Raw genomic sequence first — 15,636 nt, forward strand, 5'->3', positions numbered from 1 at the left:
CTGCAGAGTAAGAGTGTGCATTCTGCAAACAGCACAAAGTCATAAGGAAACTGTCTACCGACGGGGTGGGAACGTCAGGACACATCGCCAGTATCCCCTCCTGAGGCCCGGGTCGACCCGCAGCCCGATGCTTCTTTCTTCTTCTTCGTTTTCTCCTTCGTTGCTAAACTCTAAAATAATGCCAACAGATAATACACAAAGCTGAATGTATGGCTCAAAGAAAATGTACAGCACAGTCCCAGTGTAGTGGCTAGGGAGCTGGAAATCTGCAGGGAAGGATGAGACGGGGGCTGCCTGTTTGCCATTTGCACATTACAAAAAACAATAAGTTTTTGTTCATGACAAAGCCTTATAGAACTTCATACACTTCACATTTTAGAGAACTTCATCCTACTTTCTCACTTGAAGAAAATCGTCACAAACAACATATCCACATGTGAAAACCTGTATGATTAGTTAAAATATGCAATTAATTAATATTTAATTAAAATTAAAAGGGGAAGAAGAAAAAAAAATATCTATCTCTTCCCTTAATCAACATCATGGTTCCTTTCCTTTTTTTCCTCCTTTCGCTTTTTCTTTTTTTCCTGGTTTATAAAATGACTTAGCAGAGCAAACAACCACAACACACAACACAACACAAAACACGACACACAAACACACAACACAAAAAAAACACAACAAAATACAGGACACAGACAAAAGAACACACAAAGAGAGCACACACACACAGTTCCCTCAAAAAAAATAATAAAAAAGAAAATTGGAATCCCCACAGGAGAGAAAAAACACCAAACACAAACTACGTTTTTTTTCTTTCTTCTTAATCCTGTGCAACTTTTTTTTTTTTTAAAAAAAATAAACTTTTCCATTTCCCATATTTCCATATGTTCCCCTAAAATTTTTTCTTTTTTCTTTTCTCTTGTCCCTTGTTTTTTTGTGTCTGACTAAAAATCACTCTAATAAGGTAACCACCATGGTTCTGTTTCTTTTTTTTCTTTTATTTTTTTCTTTTTTTTGTTTTTTTTTTTTTTTCTTCCTAAATAAGCTTTTTGTGTTTATTTTTGATATGGATAAGATAAGTAATTATAATGATGGTCCCTTTTCCCTCCCTGTTTTTTTCCTCCTTTTCCTCCGTGCCTTTATTCTTTTTATTTCTTTCCGCTTTCCCCTTTCTTTTCCTTGTTCCTTTTTCCTTCATTTTTTCTTATTTGTTTTTCCCCTTTCCTATTTTTTTTTTCCTCCCCTTTTTTGTCCCTCCCCCTGCCAAACCCAAAAAAAACAACCAAAAAAAACCCCATCCCAAAAAAAAAACCAGTTCCGTCCCTTTGTGGCTATCAATTTCTTAAATAGTTATTGGTCACACAAATGTCAATAATTTCAAATTCACATTCAACACTCGTGGTATCATAAGTTGGAGCAGCAAATAAACACATGGAATTGCAGCTGTCTCTGGGTAGTAAGACCTGGGCATCCTTTTATAGAAATAAAGTAAGTAAAAGTCCTCAGAATATCTGCATGTGCATCCTGTAGATAATACAGAAATCCCCCCCCTCAAGTCCTCTTTGGGTGGGTTTGGCTGGCATGAATGAAGGAAAAGTTTCTGTTAGTGGTGTCTAAAAAATTAGATTGGGCTTGAAGGTCCCAGGGGCTTTGGTGAGAATTCCAGTCCTGGATTCTAGTCTGTTAACTATCTATAATGTGATCTGATAGTCTCATGCTGGGGGCAATGCACTGTATATAATAATAAAACCTTTAAAAAAAATATTCTTCAAAATTAAAAAAAAAAAGAATGCTACTTCTTCCTTCTCTTCTTGTTCTCTTCTTGCTGCTTAAATAAAAAAAATAAATAATTCAGGATGAAACCTTGGAGGCCAAAGCTTGTTTCCCCTATTTCCTCCCTTTTCCCTCCTTCCCATCCCTTTTTGTCCTCCCCCCTCCTCCTCCGCCTTTTGCCCCTTCCTTCCTCCTTTTTTTTCCCCTCCTTTATCCTTCCCTCCTCCTTTTCCTCCTCCATGTCCCCTCCTCCGTGTCCTTTTCCTTCCTCCCCCCTCCCTTTCCCTCCTCCTTGCCCTCCCCTTCCCCCTTTCCTTCCTCCTCCCCCTTCCTTGCGCCCTCCTCCGTTCCTTCCTCCACCCTTCCCTCCTTCCTTCCTTTCCTCACTATTGGCCAACTAGCTAGGCCAAGCACCCCAACCACGGTGCTTTTGGCATTGGTATGCATGCCTAATTTGCCCCTATTTTCCTCATCCTCTATAAGCAACACTTGCGACTGCTTGGCCCATTGTTTTATGTGTTAGATATATGTTGAGGCATAAAAAAAAAAAAGAAAAAAAGGCTTTCGAGAGTTTTGGAAGACACATTTAAGGGCAATTATTCAGAAACCTAAAATGTGATGTTTTAGCAGTAAATAAAGGACTGAAATAGTATGAAATAATTTCCTAAAAATCTACATCTAATTCTTCAAAATCTATCTACCTGATAATGTGAAAATTCCCTTAAAATGGAGTGATTTTTGTTTTCATTTTTTGTTTTTTTTTTTTTTTTTTTTTTTTTTGTTTTTTTTTTTTTTTTTTTTGTTTTTGTTTTTTGTTTTTTTTTTTTTTTTTTTTTTTTTTTTTTTTTTTTTGGTGTTTTTTTTGTTTTATCTTTTTTTTTTTTTGTGTTTTTTTTTTTTTTTTTTTTTGTGTTTGTTTTTTTTTTTTTTTTCACCTAATTTTTTTTTTCGTTTAGTTTCTTTTCTTCAGTATCTCTGTCTTAACACGTGTCTCTTATTGGAATTGCCCATCTCAATTTCCAAATCATATTGATTTTTTTCATCTAGGTTACTGCTCCTCTGTCTTCATCTCCTTCTCCTGTGTCAGTGTCTCATCACACAATGAAAGAAGTTCTCAAGGATTCTCTTTTATCTGTAAGACCATCTATTGCATAGTCCTGCCTGGTATACAAAGCATCTACAAGCAATTCTTGACTTAAATAGAATTCTCTTTTGTTTTTACCACTGTGAAATTCTCCTGCCTTATCTGCCAATACGTAGATCAACCTTCTGTGCTCTTGGCAGAAAACAAAAGAATGACCTTATCTCTGATCTGCTTGGTTTTCACTCCATAGACAATAGGGTTCATTGCTGGTGGAATAACAATGTAGAGATTGGCGAACATGATGTGGAATGTGAGGGAGACGTTGTGTCCGAAACGATGAGCGAGGATAGAGAAAAAGGCAGGTGTGTAAAACATGAGGATGACACAGACATGGGAGCCACAGGTGCCCAGGGCTTTCTGCCGAGCATCTCGAGAGGGAAGGCGAAAAACGGCACATAGGATGAAGGTGTAGGAGACGGCTATGAGGACCACATCTGAGATGACTGTCATGATGGGGACACAGAATCCATACCAAATGTTGATAGAGATATCTGCACATGCCAGCCGGGCAACACCTATGTGCTCACAATACGTGTGAGGTATGATGTGTGTCCTACAGAAAGGTAAGCGTGTCAACAAGAAGACATCAGGTAAGATGATGCAGAAGCTTCGAAAGGAGATGCCCACGGCAATCTTGATAATAGTCTTAGGGGTCAAGATGGTTGCATATCTCAAGGGTGAGCAGATGGCCACATAGCAATCAAATGCCATGGCCATCAGAATGGCCGAGTCCAGGACAAAGCTATAGTGGAGGAAGAACATTTGCGTGAGGCAGCCTGGGAATGTGATTTCCCGAGCCCCCATCCAGAAGATGCTGAGTGTTTTAGGCACACCAGCTGTGGACAAGATGAGATCGGTCATTGCCAGCATGGACAGGAAGAAAAACATGGGTTCGTGAAGGCTCCGTTCCATTGCGATGAGGTAGAGAAGGATACAGTTTCCCATCACAGCGATGACATAGATCCCACAGAAGGGAATGCCAATCCACACATGGAATTGCTCCAAGCCTGGGATCCCCATCAAAAGGAAGAGCCCTGGGTTGTAACTGCTTGCATTAAAGGTGGTCCCAGCAGGCCGCATTGACACCTAGCCTAAGAACAGAGAATGATAACACCATTCAATGACACTTGAGTCATACTCACTTCCAACCAAGTACCATTATGGACTCCTAAGGTAAGTTGTCGTCCAATGTGACTTTTTGAAGTGACAAATAGTTGATAATGATGACAGTGACACGCATGTATCAGGCCATCCCAGACACACCGTGGTTATTCCATCTAAGGAAAAGAATCTTTTGTTCTTCCGGCTACTCTCTAACTGGCGTTTGCTTTTTAGGGAGCTTTATGGATTATTTATGACCTATACTCCACACTGCCTTCTGGTGTAGACTGATTATAAGACACTTTTTTTTTTTTTTTTTTTTGTACAGATTAGCAGCTTGCAGTTTTTATTGGCATAATTGGTTAATCCTTGCTTGCCCACATTCATTGTAACATATCAACCTATGCCCCAAGACAAACAACTATTTGCTTCCAAATGACCTGAAGACAATAGCTCTTAGACTTCTGAGGACAAAAATCTTGTATTACTAAGTAGCAATCAGATCTAAATCAGTAAATACGAGTTGCATTCCAACATGATGCTGGATCACATATGTAACTAAAATTTAAATTAGGAAAGCCTTATAGCTGGAATTCAGGGGTCCCTTACCTTAAAATAAAAGGAGAGAGTGAGTTTCCACCACACTGTACACTACACGGGTATGTAATAGCTTGATTCTTGGACTTAATAACACTATAGGTTAAGATTTTTGTCCAAAACAACGATTATTCAGTCCAAAAGGGCATGCAATAGATTTCAGTAAAACCCGACCTGCATTCTCTCTACACAACTTAACTGTTCCACTTAAGTTTCTGGGGCTGTGACGAAAACAGCCTGACCAAAAACAACATAGGAGAAGAAAGGACTCAGCTGACAAATCCAGGCTTCCAGAAGTCATGGCCAGAACGCAAGGCAGAATTTGAAGGCAAGCCTGCTTATTTTGCACACACCATTGCTTCCAAACAAGATCTCACATCACACCCATTAAAAGAGCAAAGGAGTTTCCTGGTAAGTGAAGGCTTTCGTGGGACATGCCCCTTGGGCTAGTATGCAGATATAAGTGAGTATATACCATTTGATTCTTTCTGCTTCTGGGTTAACTCACTCATTATTATCATTTCTACCTCAATCCATTTATCCACAAACACCTATTGGGACTCTAAATGAGAGTCGCATGGGAGAATAGCAAAATAAAAGGATACAGAGGGTCCTAGAAATCTACAAGTAGAACAATATGATAGGCAGATTTGGGCCCAGGGGTCCCGCTCAAACTAAGGCACCAGCCAAGGACAATACAGGAGGTAAACTTTAAACCCCTTCCCAGATCTAGCCAATGGTCAGAATATTCTCCACAGTTGAGTGGAGAGTGTGATATGACTTTCTCACGAACTCTGGTGCCTCACATTTGACCATGTCCCCTGGAGGGGGAGACCTGGTGGCACTCAGAGGAAGGACAGCAGGTAGCCAAGAAGAGACTTGATACCCTATGAGAATATACAGGGGGAGGTAATCCCCCTCAGGAACAGTCATAGGGGAGGGGAATAATGGGAAAATGGGCGGGGGGGAATGGGAGGATACAAGGGATGGGATAAACATTGAGATGTAACAAGAATTAAAAAAAAACCATTTTATTATGCTTAGAAATTCTAAATAAAGTACACCTTGCTCTTTCATTGAAAGAAGTTTATTTATAACAAGTTATAGAAAAAGAAGAGCTTGGGATGTGATTCAAAGTCCAGTGCCTTCTTAGAATGTTCAAGGATCTTTGTTGAATCCCAGAATACATGTAAACTACGTCAAGTTCTGTTTTGAATGAGACATACTCTATCAACAGATCACATAGATTTTTATACAAAGTAATTAACAAACTCTATTAGTCAACTATTGTAGTTAAAACCTTGAACTTGCTATATACATTGGAAAAGGTTTTGGTGTTATATATTCTATTCTGGAAAATATGTCTTTTGTGAAGGAAAACTGTGACTTTGATTTCCTATACAATTCTGTGGTATGTAAATAGATTCTTGATCCTTGTTGGGTGAAACTGGTGTATGTCACAACAGGATTGATATGGCTATATTAGAATAATTTTTAATATTAAATGGTTTTTCTTTTTTCAGTTTTGGTAATATTTCTTAACTGAATATGTACACATTTTAAAAACATTCTACTAATAAATAAAATTTATTGTTTATGGTCAAAAAAATAAAAATAAAATAAAATAAAAATAAAAGAGCAAAGGAGGCTTTACCCCTCAAAAAAAAAACAGGGTTTCTCTGTCTATCCCTGGCTGCCCTGGAACTCACTCTGTATAACAGGCTGGCCTTGAGTTCACAGAAATCTGCCAAGCTTGACAACCTGAGTTGAATTCCCAGGACCCACACAGTGAAAGACAAATTACTGACTCCAATGAGCTGCCCTGTGGCCTCCACATGCACACCACGCTCCCACACAAATATACACAAGTAAGTAAATAGATACAGATATATAAATGAAACAAGAGAAAAGAAATAGCACTTGAGGAAATTTCAATGTGAGCTCAGAAGCACTGGCTATTACTCAGTATAGAGCAGTATAGAGCAGTCAATGTTGATTTCATCAGATGTGCCAAATGCTACAAAACTATTAGACACATATACAAAAATATCATTAAAAAAGCTATAAATACGGAGTATAGGTTGTGAAGACAGAAAGCCAGGTTACATAGTTAACTTTTATCCTACTTTCTAGATTTTATCTATATGAATTTGGAAAGCTGCTTGAAATATACCGTTCTTAGACTCTTCACTTTTGAAAGGATCTGACATCTCTAATTCTTGTGGCTTATAATACGCACAACGAAACATGCCTCCAAAATACACTGTCTGGAGCACAGTCATCTTGTGGTAAGCTTTGCTCCTGTGTCAAGATTGTATGGACTTCATATCATGAATATTTATCATTAGCTGTACAATAGGGTAGAAAAAGGCAACTGGATAACAAATTAACAAGAGCATCTCTAGGCACACAAATGCCCCTGCACACTGCACTCTACTTTTTAGGTTACCTATGTGTCCCAGCACAGAAGGTGCCTGAACAGCGTTAAGTATGGCCATTCTTAACTCAGCTACATAACTGTTCATTAGCTTTAATCTTTACACGCCCTTTCAACAAATCAATAACACGAGCACTAGAGACACAGTCTCAGTTTACAGGGGGCTTCTAAACAACGGGGCAGTGGGCCTGGCACTCCCTCTCTCTCACCAAATCTTACGAGCAGTCAAGCCCATTCAAAGAGCGAGCACTCACCTAACCGTGGGAATCAGGCCACACAGAAAGAAGAAAATATGCTGGACAGATACACAGAAAATCTACCAGGGGCAAAATGCCAAGTGGAGAAGGTGAGAATTCCAAGGAGTTGATTCGAAGCCTCTTTATATTATCTCATCGGTATTAAAGTGTGTGTGCAGAGGGGGCGGGGATGGGAACCAAACAGGCAAGCCCTGAGGGACACACACGCTATCTCTCTCAGTCTCCAAGGAAGGGCAGAGATGTTTCTATTAACCCTACATGCTCCACTGCCTCTATAAACAGGCTGCGTCTGGTTTGGTGTGATATATGGAACAAAGGCCATACGTGCATGTATGTCTGCCATACCATCTGTTTCAAACTCAAGACCTCACTTACCAGATAGAGAACTGAGGATGATGTTCCAGATTTCCCTGTAATAATAAGGGCATCAGAATAAACTTCTGTCTATAGGTTATTTCTCATCTCTTTGGCAAAATACCCAAGAAAACTGTGTAAGAAAGAAAGGGCTGAAGTGATACCTCAGTGTGTAAGACCACTGGCTGTTCTTCCAGAGAAGCCAGGATGGACTGCCACTCTCTCTAGAGTGTGATTCTCTAGACTACGCCATTTCCTAACCGGAATGGTATCTCATTTTTACTCTCATCTCAGAGTTCAGTTATTTGCTGACTCGTCTTCCTTTAATCACCTACATCCAGACCTTTCTGCCATTGCCATATTATCATTATTGCGAACTCAATTCAAACTGATGCTTTATTATAAACTTTTGTTCTGGTTTGGTTTGGTTTTTTGAGACAGGGTTTCTCTGAGTAGCCTTGGCTGTCCTGGACTCACTTTGTAGACCAGGCTGGCCTTGAACTCACAGAGACCCACCTGCCTCTGCCTCCCGCTGGGATTAAAAGTGTGCCACCATGCTCGGCTATTATAAACTTTTAATTAATAAAAGTAATCCAACCATTGAAGTACGTTTCTAGCGAGAAGATAGTTAGGTCAGACTTGCTAAAAGCCTGTTTCAATTTTATTTTTTGTTTCATCCATCCATTCTTTCTTTCATTACTAATTTATATTGAAGAGGTTCTCATTGACCAATTCTAATGGCTGTATTAACTTCCCCAAGCTTGGTGAACCCAGATCCGACAGCTATGTTATATCTAAAAATATATTCAACAGTAACTGTAAAATGTGGACTACAAAATTGCTAATTTGTATCCTTTCAGTATTTTTTTTTTCTTTACATTTCTGTGCATGTGGTTTGAGTACGTGTGTTATATGTGGTGTGCATGTGTGTTTCCAAGTGTGTGGGTGCATGTGTGTGTGGCAAGTGCCTATGGAAACCTAAGGTTGATGTCAAGGCAGGGCCTCACATTCACACACAGAGTCCACAGATATGGTTAGTGTCACTAGCCAACTTTGTCTGGAGACCCTGTTTCTACCTCATGAAACTGAGTTGCAGGCAAGCCACACACCCATCCAACATTTACATTGGTTGTGGGGAAACCAAACTCTGGTCCTCACACCAATGCGCCAAACACCTTACCCACTGAACCATCTCCCTGGCACATTATTAACTTTAATTGAGTCTCCTTCTGGTTAGACAGAATATTACCAATAATTAGATGTCGAAGGGCTATTTTCAGTGTCTAATATTGTAAGACTAATTATTTAAATGTCAGTCAAGTGTAGAGTACTACTTTTTTATTATTATGTAATTAATTTATTCAGATTACATCTCAATTGTTATTCCCTCAATTGTATCATCCTGTTCCTCCCTCCCTCCCTCTTTCACCAGAATATACTACCAGCCAGTTTTTCCTGGATCATTACTTTGTATGACTAGTAACGTAGGCTTAAGACTCAGACATTTGTTATTCTTCTCTTTGACTTCTCTATGCCTTCATAAAATAGCCAACTTTCTTTCTCTCTCTCTCTCTTTCTTTCTTTCTTTCATACCTGGTTACATTGGGACATACAGAACTCAAAGCCTAATTTTGTCATTAGAACCTGAACCAATATACACAAAGACCTTGTATATCTAAATGATTTTCACTGGACTAAAGTAGGCACATGCTCAAATACCTACTCTACTTATTTGTAATTCACATCTTCAAAATATCCCATCTGATATGTTCCTCTAATTAAGTAACTTTAAAGCTCTATTATTTTACACATGGATATAATCCTCTTAGCAGGATCAAGGGGTGGCACACTGACAGGCAGTTGACCCTGCTCTTTCTTTGTCTTGGAGGAATTCATATGAAGTAAAATATCTTTTTTTATTAATTTATTCATATTACATCTCAGTTGTTATCCCATCCCTTGTATCCTCCCATTCTTCCCTCCCTCCCATTTTCCCCTTACTCCCCTCCCCTATGACTGTGACTGAGGGGGACTTCGTCCCCCTGTATAGGCCGTAAACTTCAAACCCCTACCCAGATCTAGCCGATGGACAGGACATTCTCCACAGTTGAGTGGAGAGTGGGGTCTGACTTTCACACATGCTCTGGTGCCTCATATTTGACCACATCCCCTGAATGGGGAGACCTGGGGGCACTCGGAGGAAGGATAGCAGGCTACCAAGAAGTAAAATATCTTAAAACAAAAGGTCCTATGATTCAATTGCATATATTTTACTGAGAGATTTTTTAAATTTGAAACTTTGTTAATATTTTTGATGGCTAGGCATCTAAAGGACTAAAATGGAAATTTCCTTATGTCTGATTTAATCTTTCATTTTTTTAAAAGATGTACTTATTATGTATACAGTATTCTGCCTACAGGTGTGCCTGCCTACCAGAAGAGGGCACCATTATAGATGGTTGTGAGCCACCATGTTGTTGTTGGACATTGAACCCAGGACCTCTGGAAGAGCAGCCAGTGCTCTTGTCCTCTGAACCATCTCTCCAGCGCTCATGCTTTAATTGTAGCCTTTAGCCAATTATTTGAGCTCTAATTTAGCTTTTGTTCTGTTTTTACGTATAGAATTAAGTTCGTTTAGAGAATCCTTTAGTCCCATGGTCCCATGGAAAGCTAGTATAACCTTTCATTTCCTTATCTCTTTTTTTTTTTTTTTCTTTTTCTTTCTTTCTTTCTTTCTTTTTTTTTTTTTTTTTTTTGTTTGTTTGTTTGTTTGTTGTTGGCTTTTATTTGTTTGTTTTTTGTTTTTTGTTTTTCAGGGCAGGGTTTCTCTGTGTAGCCTTGGCTGTCCTGGACTCACTTTGTAGACCAGGCTAGCCTCGAACTCACAGCGATCCACCTGCCTCTGCCTCCCTAGTGCTGGGATTAAAGGCGTGCGTCACCACCACCTGGCTTTCCTTCTTTTGTTAAAGATTTTTTTGTGTATGTGAGTTTTGTGAGCATGTACCATATGCATGCCTGGTGCTCTCAGAAGCCTGAAGAGTATGTCAGATCCCCTAGAACTGAAGTGACTGACAGTTGTGAGCTGTCATGTGGGTGCTAGGAATCAAACCCAGGACCTCTAGAAGAGATGCCAGTGCTCTTAACTGCTGAGCCATCTCTCCAGCATCTCTTCTTTAAAAAAATTTTTTTAAAATTAGCATTGTCCTAATCCTCCCCCACAAAACCAACCAAACAAACAAAACACTTGCAATACTGATTTAATAATTTACTAAGATGTTATATTCATTAATTTGATAAATGCTGCCTATGCACCTGGTAAGGAACAGGATACATAATTGATGCTGTCTAGAAACCAATAATAACCACTATATTAAAACTCTAAAACTTGTACCAGCAAGATGGCTCAGCAAGTAAAAGTGCTTGCTCCCAAGCCAGAAAATCTGTGTTTGATCCCAGAACCTATATAGGGTCAAGAAAGGACTAACTTCCCAACAACTTGTCCTCTGGCCTCCACAAGAAACCTTTGGAATGCGTGTGCCCCTATGCATACACATACACACACATACACATGCATGCACAGGCACACACAAACAGCTTGTGCTTTTATACATACACACACATACACATGCATGCACAGGCACACACAAACAAATGATTTTTTTTATCTAGAAACTTACAGAATAGTGGTAGTTCCCTACCTTACTGTGATACATGAATACACAGTTAAGGTGTGTGTAAATATAACTACGATGCCTCAGAAATATTTAAAGTAAAATAGCAATCATTTTGTTATTTTAAATAAATCTTTATTACCTTAGCACAACCAAAAAGAGTTGCAAGATAATTATTTAAGATAAGTTGTTCATTTCCAGAAGTGAAATATAAATATCTTTTATCTTCTAGACTCTGAGTTTCTTTTCCTAAAACTAAAATGGTTGAGTAGGCTTCTGCATAAAATAACTAAGAAAGCAAAACTGCACTTCTGATTAGGAAGGAGCCAGTTCCACGTGTTCTCTCTTAGAGACCAGTGGTTGTAGGTTCAGCATTTTACCTACTATACGTTATGAACTGGTCCCCAGGTCCAAGGCTTCAGACATCTGTCACTGGGACCATTTGGGAAAGAGCAGAAGAATGGCTTTGTCCCGTATCTGCTTGGTCTTCACTCCATAGACAATAGGGTTGAGTGCAGGTGGGATGATTACGTACAGGTTGGCAAACATGATGTGAAAAGTGCGAGGGACATTGTGCCCAAAGCGATGAGCAAGAATGGAGAAGAACGCTGGTATGTAGAACATAAGGATGACACAGACGTGGGAGCCACAGGTGCTCAGGGCCTTCTGGCGCGCATCTCGGGAGGGAAGGCGAAAAACAGCACTTAGGATGAGGGTGTAGGAGATGGCTATGAGGACCACATCTATAATCACTGTCATGATGGGGACACAGAATCCATACCAGATGTTAACGGAGATATCGGCACATGCCAGCCGGGCAACTCCAATGTGTTCACAGTAGGTATGGGCAATGATGTGTGTCCTGCAGAAAGGTAGGCGGTTCACAAGGAAAACACATGGTACAAAAACACAGAAACTTCGGAAAGAGATTCCTACAGCAATTTTGACAATGGCTTTAGGTGTGAGAACAGTGGTATATCTCAAGGGTGAGCAGATGGCCACATAGCGGTCAAAGGCCATGGCCAGCAAGATAGCAGAGTCCAAGACAAAACTATAGTGCAGAAAGAATAACTGGGTCAGACAGCCAGGAAAACTGATCTCCTGAGGACCAAACCAGAAGATGCTGAGGGTCTTGGGGACACAGGTGGTAGACAGTACGAGGTCAGTCACGGCCAACATGGAGAGGAAGAAGAACATGGGGGAATGAAGACTGTGTTCCACTGCAATGAGGTAGAGAAGGATGCTGTTGCCCATGATGGCCACCAGATAGATAAAGCAGAAAGGGATACTGATCCAGACATGGTACTGCTCAAGTCCAGGGATGCCTGAGAGGGTGAAGGGCCCAGTGTTGTAGCTACTAACATTGTGCATGACCACTGAGATCTGAAGAATACTTCTGTCTTAAAAGCAAATGTGTATGGTGAGAAAAAGGAATTGTGTGTTACTTCTTTCTCCACAACCTCTTTGGGACCAGTCTTCTTTCCTATATTTGAAAAAAAAAAATTATATTACTATTAACAGAAATACTCATGGATAGGAGAGATGGCTCAGTGATTAAGAGCACTGGCTGCTCTTCCAGAGGACCCAGGTTCAATTTCTGACACCCATTGTTGTGGGTGTCATAGCTATTGCTAAATCAAGTCCCAGGGGATCTGACACACTCTTCTGACCAATGTGGGCACCAGGCACACACATAATGCACAGATACAGATATGCAGGCAAAACACTCACATGCAAAAATTAATAAAATAAATAACCCCCGCCAAAGGGAGATGGCTCATGACTTTGAGATAGAGTTATAAGACCCTTGGTGTTAATTCCCAAGTTTCTCTAGAAACTGAATCAGTTTATAAAATGCTAATCCTATTTAAATGGCCGAGTTTTCTCTGAGTCAGTGTAATTCACTACTGTATGGCTGTGGATAGGGAAAAGTTTTCTAGCCGCATGCAGAAACAGAAATACACGAAAAAGAACGTCTCACTATTGGGAACATGAGGTAATACAACAATTGAGGATGCCTACTGTACGCCAGCACCTCTTAAGTGTTATCTCATTTAGAAGCCTCTCATTAAAAATGAATTTCGGGCTGGGCGTGGTGAGCACGTCTTTAATGCCAAGCACTCGGAAGGCAGAGGCAGGCAGATCGCTGTGACTTCGAGGCCAGCCTGGTCTACAAAGCGAGTCTAGGACAGCCAAAGCTACACAGAGAAACATTGTCTCTAAAAACCAAAAAAAAAAAAAAAAAAAAAAAAAAAAAGAAAAAAAAAAGAAAAAAAAAGTGAATTTCATCTCCAGGAGGTGGTGGTGCAGGCCTTTAATCCCAGTTCCCTCAAAGCAGAGACAGGTATATCTGTGATTTCAAGCCCAACCTGGCCTACAGAGCAAGTTCCAGGATAGTTAAAGATCCACAGTGAAACTGTGTCTCAGGTAAGAAAAAAAAAAAAAAAAGATTTTTGCCTTTTTGTTTTTGTTTTGTTCTGTTTTGAGAAACGGAAGTCATCTACCTGGCCAAGGAAGATCTCATCTTTAGTAACTGGTTAGAGCCAAAGCTTTAGATTCTATGACTAACACTTTTCATAATGTCCTCCTTTACCAGGTGGTGCCTGCAGACACTGTGAAATGCCAAGGATACACAAAAGAGATTTTAAGACGTAGAAAGAATGGTAATACGCAGAATCAAAATCTGTACAAACAGGGACCGCACACCTCTCAGTCACGTCATCTGACCCGGGGAACTTGCAGACAAATAGCTCTCTGAGACAGAGACGCCTCATGCCTCCTCAAGGGGAATGAGATGTTGTTCCAGTCGACCCTAAGGATGAAAGAGGGGCTGGAGGCTTGAGTCAATTGTACTCTTTAAAAATAATGCTGGTAGGACCTCTAGTGGAAGAATGCAGAATTTATCTATTCTAAATGCTGAGTTGAAGTAGTAACAAAGAAACTACTTAATAAGATTTGTTTTGAAGTTTTTCAGCGTCTAACTGCAATTGAAAGATCTTAGCATGGAACTACTTCTGTAACTCTGTTAAACGTCCTTTAGGAAGGTTGGGGCCGAACTCTGATGGTACAGTGCCTGCCTTGCCTGCCACGGGTTTCATCCCCCAACATTGTATGCATCCTTGGTACCATCATATGCCTGTAATCTCAGCATTGGGGAGAATCAAAAGTTAAGGTCATCCTTGGCTAAATAGCAAGTTTGAGGACAGCCTTGGATGGGTATATGAGACCCTCTCTTGAAAAATAAAACTTATAAGATACATCATAATCTTATCCATATTTAACAGATATAGGAACTAAATCAGAGAGAAATAATGCATTATGGACAAACTGAAATATAACAAAAAAAAAAAAAGTTTAGCAACATGAAAATCAGAAAAAAGCACATCTGAGGGTCCGTGAGATGGATCAGCAGGCAAAGGCACATGCCTCCAAGTCCAACGACCTGAGTTTGATGCTCAGGATCCACACAGAAGAAGAAACTGACTCTTGCAGACTGTCCTCTGCCTTCCACAGGCACGCATGTGTACACACAAGCACACTGTACCCCGCCCCCTGCCCGCGCCCCCGTGCACACACATACCACAAGCACATTAAATAAAGCTACTTAAAATATTTTAAGGAAATCAGTATGTAATCATTAAATAGAAGGAAAAAAAATGGAGAGGTACGTGTTCTGTCCATGGCCGTTCTTAGTGAGTCTGAGGGCACATGTCCCCTGACTTGGGGTGCTTCTCCCCATGAGTCCGAGGGCACATGTCCCCTGACTTGGGGTGCTTCTCCCCATGAGTCCGAGGGCACATGTCCCCTGACTTGGGGTGCTTCTCCCCATGAGTCCGAGGGCACATGTCCCCTGACTTGGGGTGCTTCTCCCCATGAGTCCGAGGGCACATGTCCCCTGACTTGGGGTGCTTCTCCCCATGAGTCCGAGGGCACATGTCCCCTGACTTGGGGTGCTTCTCCCCATGAGTCCGAGGGCACATGTCCCCTGACTTGGGGTGCTTCTCCCCATGAGTCCGAGGGCACATGTCCCTGACTTGGGATGCTTCTCCCCATGAGTCCGAGGGCACATGTCCCCTCACTTGGGGTGCTTCTCCCCATGAGTCCGAGGGCACATGTCCCCTCCACCCCATCCTTCTACTGCCAGCAAAGCTACATTCCACTCATTACGCCATGCAAGCCCAGTCCACTCTGTGCACTTAAATCATACACTCCCTGTAAACGGTGTCCAGATTTCTTTATATTAGAAATTTTTATTTCTTCTACTGAAACTCATAAAATTTATATTACTTATTTTAAATT

The 15,636-nt window shown here is 40.5% G+C and overlaps 3 protein-coding genes across 3 annotated transcripts in view; all 3 read right to left on the reverse strand.

The window, feature by feature from the left end:
- LOC127191994 (olfactomedin-4-like) overlaps positions 1-85 on the reverse strand; it is a 3,674-nt gene extending 3,589 nt beyond the window's left edge. The window contains exon 1 of the mRNA XM_051149347.1: positions 1-85. This exon is cut by the window's left edge and continues 121 nt beyond it. Coding sequence (XP_051005304.1) covers positions 1-85 — 85 coding nt within the window.
- Positions 86-3,037: 2,952 nt separating this feature from the next.
- Positions 3,038-5,842, reverse strand: LOC127192242 (olfactory receptor 52H1). Its single transcript, XM_051149567.1, has 2 exons — positions 5,814-5,842; positions 3,038-3,965 (listed from the first exon to the last, which is right to left on the reverse strand). Exons 1-2 carry the CDS (start codon positions 5,840-5,842, stop codon positions 3,038-3,040), a joined length of 957 nt encoding a protein of 318 aa, XP_051005524.1.
- A 5,725-nt stretch (positions 5,843-11,567) lies between these two features.
- On the reverse strand, positions 11,568-12,744 carry LOC127192243 (olfactory receptor 52H1-like). Its single transcript, XM_051149568.1, has one exon. It carries the CDS (start codon positions 12,706-12,708, stop codon positions 11,767-11,769), a length of 942 nt encoding a protein of 313 aa, XP_051005525.1. The 5' UTR covers positions 12,709-12,744; the 3' UTR covers positions 11,568-11,766.
- Between the last annotated feature and the right edge of the window lie 2,892 nt (positions 12,745-15,636).

This window comes from Acomys russatus, chromosome 7, assembly GCF_903995435.1.
Source record: "Acomys russatus chromosome 7, mAcoRus1.1, whole genome shotgun sequence".
NCBI lineage: Eukaryota > Metazoa > Chordata > Mammalia > Rodentia > Muridae > Acomys > Acomys russatus.

Coding starts and splice junctions, on each gene's coding strand:
- LOC127192243 (XM_051149568.1), bottom strand. CDS start 12,708: ATGCACAATGTTAGTAGCTACAACACTGGGCCCTTCACCCTCTCAGGC.
- LOC127192242 (XM_051149567.1), bottom strand. CDS start 5,842: ATGTCTCATTCAAAACAGAACTTGACGTA. Junction 3,966..5,813: donor TCAAAACAGAACTTGACGTA/GTTTACATGTAT, acceptor TAATGCAAGCAG/TTACAACCCAGGGCTCTTCC.